The sequence below is a fragment of the Strix uralensis genome, chromosome 3 (genome assembly GCF_047716275.1).
Source record: "Strix uralensis isolate ZFMK-TIS-50842 chromosome 3, bStrUra1, whole genome shotgun sequence".
Taxonomy (NCBI): Eukaryota; Metazoa; Chordata; class Aves; order Strigiformes; family Strigidae; genus Strix; species Strix uralensis.
In genome coordinates, this window is record NC_133974.1 from 129,288,936 (window position 1) to 129,301,214 (window position 12,279).

Sequence of the window (12,279 nt, forward strand, 5' to 3'; positions counted from 1 at the left end):
TGGGAGACACTGCCCATTAGAAGGAGTACAGAGCTGAAGACTGTGTGATTTTGATGATTGAAGATACCAAGGTTTTAGGACGTGTACACAATTTTTCTGCAGTTTGGTCCCTGGGCTTATTCTCCGACATCTAATGCATATATAGTGCTCAAAAAAAAAAAAAAAAAAAAAAAGTTTGTTTAATTTTGGAAATGAGGGGTGAGGGGTCTTCTTTTTTTCTGCTCTGTTAGCAGTCTTTGAAGAACAGTGTTTTTAAACTCACTTTGCCTTTAAGGGCAAGGGTGTAATTGTGCGACAAGTAAGCAGAAAGAGAGATTCTTGGAGTAGGTTGCCATGTTAATTAGGGCTTAAAAGTGGTGGCAAGAACAAGAAGCCAGTCAGTGAGTAGCTCCAAGACACAGCGATGTGTGTTCATGCGATGTGGTGCCCAAACCAGCCAGTGCTCCAGACTCAGCATATTGGGAAGCACAGGGACAAGATGCTCAGCAGGCTGCACCGGAGCCAGTTTGGGTTGAGTTTATTTATTAGTTCTTTCTCTGTGCCAGATCTAGGTTGGCTTCAGCCAGCGTCACTCAGTTTTCTCTGTTCTGGCCTTGTTAGTGCTTCCAGTAACGTGAGTCCGAAGCCAGCTTAGGTCTGATGTTTTACCAGCTCTGGCTTTGCCGTGTGAAAGCAGTGAGATTGTTTCCAGCCATGAATTGTCTCCGGAAGCTGCGTAGGTGTGTGTATGTAGTTCTGCACCTGAGCTAATAAATCCAACTGGATTATAGCAGATTTTTTTATGGAGCCAGCACAGTGCTTGCATCTTGTCATGGTTAATGAGAAATTTGCTGTATATATATATATATATAGATAATTTGGAATTGACTATATTTGACTTCTCTCTATATATTCTGGTGTCTAATGCAGTTTTAGTCCCTGATATACTCTGAAATTACAAGTCTGATCAAACTGTAATCACCTAAATTTAGATAATTTGAAATCATTGTCATATTACAGCTGTAAATTAGTTGTATTTTCCCTTTTTCCTTTCATTTTCCATTTCCATTTCAGCTTGGTTAGACCTCTTCCAGCTGCTTCATTGCCATTGAGGAAAATTGAGGAAAAATATCAACAAATGGGAGGCATAGTAGTATAATGACTTTTGTATATATGCAGAAGGTATCATCAGTATGTTTCCCCATCCAAGAAAACATTGATCCAATAAACGTGCACTGTACCATTTGGCCAGAGCTGTATGTCCCAAAGCACAGTATAGGAATGGAAAAGAGCGTGGGAGAAAAACAGCAGGTGTGAAAGTGTTCCTACAGAGTAAGAGTAGCACTAATGACCTGTTTGTCTTCATCAACAGGTTTCAGGGGACGGTTACAGAAAGCACTGAGGCAATAAGTGGTTGTTTGCTGGAGCTTTTTAGTTTTTTGAAGTCAAACCTTTAAAAATTACAGGAATTTTTATTAGGAGTGCAATGAGAAGCCAACCTGTCGAAAAAGCATAGGTAAATTCACAGATTCTTCTGTTGACAAAAGGCCAAATCAGATGGACTAAATAGAAGATTACATTATGCAAAGGAGTTATGGTGGCATTCACTAAGATCTTCTTGGTTTGAAGAGAGTTGCATCCAAGGATCATTCCTGTGAGAATTATTAGTAAGTGGATTCTTTAAGAGGGAATTGCAGGATCTGGGTAAAGATTACAAGTTAGAGACAGTCTTGCTGTTTCTTCTCACTATTTCCGTTTCTTCTTTCTGTGTTTAGCCTTTTTTGGTTTATGACTTCATGCTGTAGAAATTTCAGGAAAGTTGTGAGTAAAACTGCTGACATTATTGAATTTTTGTGTGACTCGGTAACACTCACTTTAAAAATAAAAAAAATACGGCAGAAACCTGCCATATGCTTTTTTTTTTTTTTTTGAATGTGTCTGTGATGATGTAAAATAATGACAGTTTCTTCATAGTGATCTCTGTATTCTGACTATTCCCAATCTTAATGTTTCTTTAGGTTGTGGAGAGCACCTTGTCCGAACCATACTGGCCAGAGAATGTTCATGTGCTTTGCAAACGGAAGATGCCCACCAAGCTCTCCTAGAGACTATGCAAAACAAGTTTATTGGTAAGTATATGGTGCTAATTGCTTAAACATTGCATAACATTGTGTAAAATGCAATTAACCCTATTAAACAAAATTAAGATACTTATTTTTGTGATTTCTGTTGAAGCCTTATGTTGCAGTTGGCTTCAATTTTAGTGCTGTGTTACATCTAAAAAATGTTAAATCAAACCACAGAATATTATTTTAGGAAATCTAAAGGAAAACCCTTGGAAATATCTCAATTGTTATGTGAGTCATAGAATACCTGGAGAGGTTTGAAGAATTTCCTGCCTGAATCACTGGCTGTGGTGTACAATTGCATGTTTTAGAATTGGTGGTTTAGGAGCATTCATAAAAATTATTCATCATGTTAACCCTTTTAAATATAATAGACCTCAAAACCACTGCATGTTCTTATTAACTGCTTTGAACAGACAGATTCTGGTTTGCTGTTTACATGGTGAAATTATTTTCTTGAAAAAGTGAAGTAGACTTCATTCAAGGCTATTGTAAATTAAAACCAATTTTTTTCCTTGATTTGACTACATGACTGCTTATACATGTTTAATTTCTTGTGAATATAGATCTAGTTTTCTTTCTTCAAGTCATAACCAAAAATATGGATGTGGAATTTTAGAATATCTGTATAAGCTTGAACTTTTGAAGACAGAATAGTGTCCAGTGAGGTTCTGGCATCTATGTTTACTTGCACTGTCTTTAGAGCCCTTAAAATTTTTGAAGCGTCAGAATCCACAGACAATTTTGACCTTCAAAATTTCTTGTGGACAACATTAACATTTCTTGTACACTGTGTTGCCAAAGTTCATTTTTATGGTGGTTTATTTAGAACTGAAGGAACCATTGCTTTTGGTCTTGGCAAGCAATGTGTTCCAATTTCTTTATTTCTGTTTATAATGTTGAATCCATATTAAACTCTGCTTCTGACAACATTACATTTGACTGTTGGAGGGGAAGCCACCTTCACATGATAATCTATTACTGTATTGCAGTCATTTCTCAGTGCTGTAAGAATGCAGAACAAAGTAATCCTGGTATGTTCCCCAAAGAGACTATAATCCAAGCAACTTTTTGTATTTAATCACTTATTCCAGTGCACAGTGGCACAACATTGGGGATTTATTTACCCAAGAGAAGTCTTTAGGAAGGGTGCTTGTCATAGCTTCGCTAATTTGGAACACTGCTCTGAAGGTGTTGTATGGAAGTGGCCTAACTTCAGGAAAGTCAGATCTTTAGTCCATACTCTCAAAATTTATTGTGCTGTTTGTGGTAGGAGTACTAAAAGCAAGCACAAATTGTACATATCCTTATGCAATTTCATGTTAGTGCAGGCATGCACACAAAATGGAAAGCTACTGCCCAAGTAATTCTTAGAAACTGTCTGATAAAGGACCAAAAAATTCAGGAACTTTTTAGTTGAGGTACCTCCTTTAAGTTGCTTTGAGTTTTCTGGGTTTTCTTTTGGGTAACTGTTAGCAAAAAATGCAATTCTTCTCTTGCTGTTTAGTCCAAATGTATTTTGCCACCAGTTTCCATAGCAGATGCTTTTTTATTTTAAATGTTAACTGGCTAGTATGTGATATATGCACCGTGTTCTTTCCTGAAAATGTGAAAATGTCTGTACTGGACTTGAGAACACACTGAATGTTGCTAAGGTTTTTGTTATACCTGAAACTATTAATTGCAGAGAAAGAGTTGCTGCACAGAGATACCAGGCTAATGTGTGATGTCATATTGCCTTGGGAAAACAGACTAAAACCAGCAAAACATGGGAAAGTGAAAACGATGAGAGACAGTATCAAATGAATGCTTTTCATGATAGGAAAATTTTAAAAAAATAGTGGTTTAGAATTCCTTTTTAAAGTTTCATGTTTTAATTAGGGATAGGTCTGTCTGGTATTTTCAGAAACTTATCACTGCAAATTTTTGTTGCCTGACAGCAGCAGGTATGTGTATTATCTTCTCAGTTATACTTTGGGGCAATTCTGATGTGGGGAAAAAAAAAGATAGAGCCACCTTTTTTTTTGTGTGTGTGTGTAGGTGAAGTGCTTGGATTCTGTGTTTTGATTAGAAAGCATAAAATCTAGTTTACCCTCAGCTGTCATATGAATGAAGACTGGCTGAGGAAAAGCTCAAAATCCAGATACCTTTTGCTCTTTACATGTGACATACACTACTGGCTACAGACTTAGTAGTAATTTTGGGGAATATTGGCAACTCTGAAAATGGAATGCAAAGTTATGTCTTGCTAATATAGTGCAACAGTTGAAAACATTTGTTATGCTTAAAACAATAGGCTTGTACTAAATAGTTTTTTTTCCTGTGAATTTTCATAGATGATGTGCTAGTTGATATCTCAGGATGTATGGTATGATGCAAGATTTCTTACCGTTGTGAAACAATAGGATAAAACGGGCTAACAGCCGACTTGCTGATAGCATGGATTCTTTCCTTGCTGGCCTTTCTTGAAGCCTTATTTTGTGGTCTTGTCAAACTTTCACCAGAATTATAATGGCCCAAGGCCAAGGGAAAAAAAAAAAAAAAGGGGGGGGGGGAGCTTTAACAAAGCAGAGATAGAATGTTTTGTCAGAAGTCAAAATGTGCGTTACTTGTACTGGAGGGGGGAACAGCTGATTTTGGCAGTTGCCATCAGATTGGTGCTTCCTGTTTACAGAGCTCTCCGAGTCTCCACAGAGCCCTGGGAATCCTTCCAGCTAGGGAAAGCCTGGCTTAAACAGTGAGTGCTGGTTAAACAGCAGGTGATGAGCAAACTAATGGCAGATGTGCTTCTCTCATCCTTTCTCAGAGGCAGCCTACTATGGATAATGCACAATGATGGTTGAATTGGAGGCGAGAGAAATTAAATTTAGATTTTTCTAACTTGAAGGGCTTGATATCTGTAGCTGAAGAGCACCGAAGACTTGGTACACAGTGAAGAATGGGGTTCTGTAAACACAAATACCTTCCAAACAGAAGAACAGAGGGTTTTGTTACTCATCATTCCTTTCAAATGTGGCCAAGTTTGTGGAATGTAGACTTAGAGTAAATGTTTGTGTCATCTCACTGGCGGGAAATCTGGGCTGTTAACAATGGCAATGTTACGAATTGTACTTTAAAGCTGCTTATAAAGTATTAGAAAATAATGAGCTGAAAGGCATAGTTAGAATCTGATATTTGTTCTTCCCTCACTGGAAATATGTTTGTCTATTCTTGTATTTTTAAGTTGTGCTTCAGCTCACAAATGAGCAATGTCTGCAGAAATGTAATAGCAGAAGGATAACGCTGATGCTTTCTCCTTTAGAAATTTTGTGTCAAGTGCTTCTCTCAGGAGTGGGAGTTTCGGCAGTTAGCAATCATAGAATATGAATTTCCTGATTATGAGTTATGCTTCTTGGGGGGGAAGAAGCTTCATACTTAAGCAGTTAGAGGACTGCCAGTGACCGTCATTGCACAGTGTTCTTGTTACTTTATATTTTGGTGCTGCATCATTCTAAGCTTTGTAGTATCCTTTGTGATTTTTGTAACGGAGGAAGAATGCTATGGAAGCATTATTATGTCTTCTCTATGGCACAGAGGAACAGATTTGAGAAGCGAATGATGCTCAAATTTCATATAACCTATTTCATCCACTGCAAGGTTATGATTTCACAAGTTTGTATTTGATGGTAGACAGAATTGAATAGGCCTCTTCATTATCTATACAATAAAAGCAGCTGAAAAACTAACACAACATGGTGATGTTACACGAAGATTTGTCTAGGTCCTGCATGTGCTTCTCCTTGTCAGGGGCACTGGTATTTTGTTGGATCGTGGTCCCCTCAGTTATTTATTTTGTTAAATCTGACCTGTAAAGTTTGAAAGTACAGGTGCTTTTCTTTGCAGCTTCTTTAAAAATTCTAAACAGATGTTTTAACTTATCGTGAAATAAGATCTCTGATTTCAGACAGCTTGCGCTTAAACTTTTAACAAATAGTGGTGCATAAAATTAAAAGCAGGCTTCATTTAGTGCTTTTCTATTCCTCTAATGTTTATTAAATTGTTAGCTTGAAGTTCAGTGGGATACACAGCAGAAGCAGAGTGGCAAACTGCTTCACTTTAAACACATTCTGTACACAAGCTGACAAAGTCCAGTGGCACAGGTAGATTATTGACCTGAAAAAGTCTGAATTTCACTCACATTGCAGCACAAGAAGCTTTCGAATTGCTTAGCTGTACTCGCTTAAAACTGGGGGATGCTAAAGTGCTTAATTGGTCACACCACGCCACAGTCAGTGTTTAGAGCAAAGTTCTGAAGACTTTGAAAGCTAATGTAAGCAATGAAGCTGGTAATGGTTTCTCTACTATGGAAGAGTATGAATGTAAAACATCTGATGAACAGCTGGTTAGTCCTTCAGCTGAGTAAGTGTTAAATAAAACACTTCTTTCAAAGTTTAGTATCGAATCCGTGCTAGAATGCATCTGCCCAGTAGCTACAAATGGGGAAAAAAGCACGGGATGAGAAATGAACATGTCCTATCAATCTCATGCTCTGGAGGAAGCAATCTTCATCATGGGAGCAGTTTAATTTATGACAGACACAGAGGAAAAAACATTCTTCACTTGTAACTGTATTTCTTCCAGAGCAAGGCTGAATGTTGAGGCCTTTATTTGCCGTAACGCTTGTGAAATCTATATGCTCTATCCCTGGTCTGAGGCTGAACCTGGGTCTTGGTGTTTGGTTATGGTTGCTCTTGCAGAACTTAATGAGATCAGCGAATGTGGAGTTGCTGTGATGACTTGCTTATTTTTAAGAGACCGTTACTGCAGATTAATAATGTACAAAATATATAAATGAAAACTTGACACTGCTTTCAGATAGCAATAACAGAGTCGTTGAGCTTAGAAGGAGGGAAATGTGTTTTGTAAAATGTAATTTTGTGACAGGGGGAGGTGAGGATTTAGACCAAAACTGTTGAAAGATGGTTTTTGTTTGTTTTTTCCTACCCCTTCTCTCTGGTATGGCCAGTCAGTGCTAACATTATTAGTTAATGCTGTAGCTGAAGTTTTGCTTTGGATTTTTCATGCCAAATTCTTCAGCGGTATGCCAGTAGAACTGGGAAGGAACAATGAGTTTCATGAGACTTAAAATGGTATTAAAAGCCCCAGGTTTTTGTAGCTTTGTCACTAGCAAGCTATGAGATCAAAGATTTGTCTAGCAATTTGATTTTATTGCAGTAGAAAATATTATTTTGGGCTAGTAGGCATATTTTAGTTTTTACCTAAATTTTTAATTGTACAGCAAGATCTGTCATTCTTAAGAGTACAGAGGTGCAAAAATGGTCTAGGAGTGTGGGAGCCAGATTACTTTTTCCTTCTTATGAGAAACCATTATGACCTTAATATACGTGGCAGTATTTCAGTTGCACCTTTTCTGTTCCTGTTTAAATACTAATTAAATATAATGTATATGAAAAAATGCCATTACCTATATTGTTATTTTTTACAGAAGTCTGCACTATTATTTCTTTTTCTCAATGGCTTAGCTGTAACAAAATGATTTTTAGAACTAAATTAATGAAATATGTTTCCAACCTTTGAATTCAGAGTGTTTTGAGAACACTCAAATTAATTCCTGTGTACAGTACATGGATCCTGTTTGGAAATAAAGTATAATACTGCTTTTGTACCATTATTTTTACAGATTTAATGATGGATGCATAGTGTTCAGCTGTCTAGAATCTTGCTTAACATAGACTTATTCATCTGCACTGTATGTTAAAATACACTCTTTAGCATAATTGTAATTCTCAGTAATAAGTCTGCATATCCAGAAATATCTTTGTTTAAAAAAATACTAAAATATTTGAATCCCTCTTTTAACTTTTTTTTTTAAATTGCTTTAATTGGAAAATAAAATACATTCTCTGTTTTAAAGAATGTGCTGTTTCGTGTGTATTTAATTTGGCTTAGAGTCTGATTTTTAAGAGAGGAGAAACAGTCTGTCTGAATTTACTGTGATGTAGAATACTGTAACATATTACTGTAGGCAACTGTTTTTTACTGCCACTTTTTAGAGGTTGATTCCTCACAACGTAGCCAGTGAAGTGAATTGGAGGCACATACTATATTGTTACTGATTTTGCACTGACATGGTTTAGCTTGAAACTGCTGGTGAAAGCAATTGGAAGGGATGAGGGTGTAGTCACACAATTTGCTTCCGATGACTCTGTGGATGGCAACCTTCAGCAGAAGTGGGGAAATGGCCCGTGGAAGTGGCGTGGGTGAGAAGATTGTGAAACATTGCAGGGGTTTGGCAAGTGATTGTATGTTTGTGTCTTCATTTGCTGATTGTGTTTGGAGGTGAGAAGGAGGGATATGTTCTTGTTTCAGACTTTTTCTCCTTTCCAGAATAATATTCATTCTGCAGCTGATGATAAAACGGTGTGAGAGATTAAAAGTTGGCTCTGCATTGGTTTTTTTTTTTAAAAAAAAAAAAAAAAAAGAAAAATCTTCAGTAGCTCAGCTGACAATAATAAATCTCAGTAATTTCTTGAGTTGCAACTGTATTTTGGCTCAATCTTTATTAGTACGGTTCTGAACCATGGCTGGCTGCAACAAGAAAGCCAACACAATCCAGTCATTTTCATCGTTGCGTTGTAGTAGATTGGTCAAGGTGCTACAAATGAGGGTAGCCTCTAGGTTCTGGGTTTTGATGTGCACCACTGGGCAAGTAATGCAAGTAACAGATAATGTGTCCTGTCGTCTTTGCTTTATTTCCATAATGCAAACTTTTAAGACATTTCCTGGTTTAATATTCCATTCAAATTACCCACTACAGGTCACTCTAAGCCATTTTACTCATCTCTATTACCCCAGTACTACCGTTATGGTCAATTCTTACAAAGTTAGTGCAGTAAGACTTGGTCTCATTTGGCATAACCAACATTTGTCCTTACTCCAAGGGCCCAACTCATGTTATTCTTAAAGAAGTCGGCTTCTCGCTTATCTGGTGTGTTTTATGAGTGCTGAAGTTAAAACTGTACTTCATCATGTTTTTATCATGCTTTTATCATGCGCAGTGCTATTAAATTAATCCTCTTCTTGAGTTTTCTAGTTGAAATAACGACAGAGTGGCAATGGACTTCAGCAAAGGCTGAATTAATACAGTCAGCTTTTGAGTGTTTAGCATGGACTTCAAAGGCTCTGAATTATGTGGACTGGTAATAGAGCTTCCACGGTGCATAACCGTTGAAGGAAGTAACTTGGTTCAGAAAACAAATGTGTACATATTTAGGGCAATACAATGGACAGCGTGTTTGAAATCAATAAATAAATGCTATTTATGCTGACAGAACTGGGGTTCTCATGAGCATAGTTGTGCATGTCTAGGTAGAGCAACTCTTTGGATGAAACTGTAAGATGAAGAGTTTGTTTTATGTGCTTGAAGCTCAAGTTTTAAATTTTTTAACCCCTTTAAAAAAGAAGTCTCACAAAACACACGCTTTGAGTGATTACTTTTCTCATCTTCTACTCCACTGAAGAAAATGAACATTTTGCTCTTGCAAAGAAATCCCTGTAAAAATGAAAGAATTCTGATGAAAATGTAGCGTTACGTGTTTTGCTGCAGACTCTTTACATGGAAAGAAATACACTGCCAAGTCTTCTCTTAAAGTTTAAAAAGAGAGAGTCTAGCATGTGCAAGTTATTCAGAATATTGAATATTTGAGCAGTGATGATGGCACATAGTTGACAAAATTATTGGGAAAATGAAGAAATACGGGATTGGTTTATTTACAGACTTTTCTTTCATCTGCTCTTTTCTGAGTGTGCAAGAAAGGAAAACACTAAAAAAAGAAGTAAGTGATAACCCAGTGTAAGCATTTCTAGAACAAGACTTTAGTGGCATCAATTCTATAATCTGTAGTTGCTGTCTGTTTTTATGCACATTCATACAGTCTTAGTGTTTTAGTATGGCCTCAAATATGCTATCTGCTTTAAATAGTGTTTGCTGACTGTGTTCTGCTGAAATAGAATATTTCTAACCATTCTAATTAAAGGGATTATTAGTATTTTTCACTGGAACCTTGAAAGAGGAGGAGAAACATTGCTTATTGAAAAACAAAACAAAACTTTTTCTGATTGTTTGCAATGATTTTTCACCACAGCACAGCTTATAGCCTCAATAATTTATGAAATTGGGTATAAGATTAGGTCTGCAGGACCAAGTTCAGGCTAAGACATTGTCTTTGAGGTACCCAAGTTTCTGAAGTAAAGATTAAAGGATGCATGTCCCCTATGAAGAAAACCACTTTTTTTTTTTTCTTTTCGTTCATTTGCTTGCAGATATCATACCACTTGGTTAATGCAGTGAAAGTATAAGAGATATACTTAGCATCTTGGAAAGCATAGAATAAAAGATTTTGATTTGAGTGGTAAAACTCTTCACAAGCCTTTCATTTCTATTTTAACCAAACATATTTTCCTGTTTTGTTACCTATTATGTTAGGATTGGCTGGATTCTTGGTTCACGGGGATTTGGGTGCAGTGAATGAGTAATACAGTAGGTGTAATTGGTACCTACTAATAGTTCTTGTACAAAGCAAGTGGTGCTTTAAAGATAATATCTGTTTGTATTAGATCAAATAAGACATTACTGTTTATTAAGCATACCACATTTATTATTTTCCTGCAATATGGGCTTCTATTGTAATGACCACCTTGTATCACTTTTGAACATGCTTTTATGTCAAAAGAAAACATGGTAAAGCTTTTAGTTTTCCTTACAGTAAAGCTTGAAGTTGGTTCTCATCGGGTTTTTTTTTTTGTTATTTGCATTAAAGGAGTCATTTTAATTGTACAAATAGCTGTGGGCAAGTTGAAGGAGGCTGATGAGTAGATCTGCTCTAAAGTTCTTGTGGCCAGCAAATCCTTTTACAGTGACTGTACACTAGACATAGTATGCTAATTTATTTAAAAGAAAATCATTGAAAAGAAACATATGAGATGCTTGTTGCAGTTGTACGTTCAACTTTAAAATCACAGTGAATTGCAAATGTGTGACTAGGGTCTCTTTGGGCTTAAATGCAAGAACTTGGTTAATTTTGTGGCTCAAGATATTTTAAATCATATGTAAATCATACCATTGTTTCCACATTTAAAACTTATAGGAATCTCATTTCAAATTACAAACCAGGAAAAAAAAATACTTAAACTTGATTCAGCTCGCTTTAAAACTTTTCCAGCTTCTGATAGAAGATGTTTTATATCATATGTCTTAAATTAACAACAGAAAAGCCACTGTAAAAAGTAGGATGTGTTTTGGCCTTTCCGCTAATATTCATAAAACAGCAAGGAAGACAGTCTATATCAGTTTGATGATGTCTATGTACAAAGTGCTTTAAATTGGGAACAATGAATAAACTGTAAAAGTGACCCAGATTTGCTTGATTCTTTTCATATGTGGCCATCTTTATATTAATTATGGCACAGAAAGAACTAAATATTGAGACATGGGTTTTTTTCAACTTGACACTCCATTATTCATTATTATATCTTCCTTGAGCCACAAACAAATGGTTTTGCACTCACAGATGTAATCTCCAATATGTTTTTTACCCATGTAGCTCTTTTTCCTTTTTTGATTACCAGTAGATTAGATTACTATTTAGGAAGTTACTCATTAGAAACACTAGAAAAAAAAAAATTGATGCTTTTGTAAAAGCACTGGTTGACCTGACAGTCTTGTCAACCCTTAGTGACAGAGGGAGGGCAGGAAAGTCAAATAAAAAAATACCCAAGAAACTATTCCTATTGCAAATAATTCTCCCCAATGATTTTACCCAGGTTCACCTTTTCTAGCCAATGAAGATGGTGTACTGGGAGGTGTGATAGTTCTTCGCTCTTGCAGGTGTTCAGCAGAGCCTGAATCATCACAGGAAAAGCCAACTTTACTAGGTAAGATATTTTTATTCATTTTTACTTGAGCTAAGTGCTAACTCAAAGTGAAAGATGAAATAAAAACTGCCTGTGTGTGTTTACCATCGTTCAGAGGCCACAGACAAAAAAAAGAATTGAAATTGTTTGAGATGATACTACTATTTCACTTTCTGGAGTTTTATTAGCCTTCTTTGTTCTCTAAAACTGTGGAAAAGAGCATTCTTTCTGACTCATTATTTCTAAACAGAATTGTGATTCA

At 36.3% G+C, this 12,279-nt stretch overlaps 1 protein-coding gene across 4 annotated transcripts in view; it reads left to right on the forward strand.

Moving 5' to 3' along the window:
• Positions 1–12,279, forward strand: part of TASP1 (taspase 1) — a 90,196-nt gene that overhangs the window by 59,301 nt on the left and 18,616 nt on the right. For all 4 annotated transcript variants that reach the window (XM_074864384.1, XM_074864387.1, XM_074864385.1 and 1 more), the window contains 2 exons: positions 1,998–2,108; positions 11,928–12,038. In XM_074864384.1, the coding sequence (XP_074720485.1) occupies positions 1,998–2,108; positions 11,928–12,038 (222 nt within the window). The remainder of the gene's footprint in view (positions 1–1,997; positions 2,109–11,927; positions 12,039–12,279) is intronic.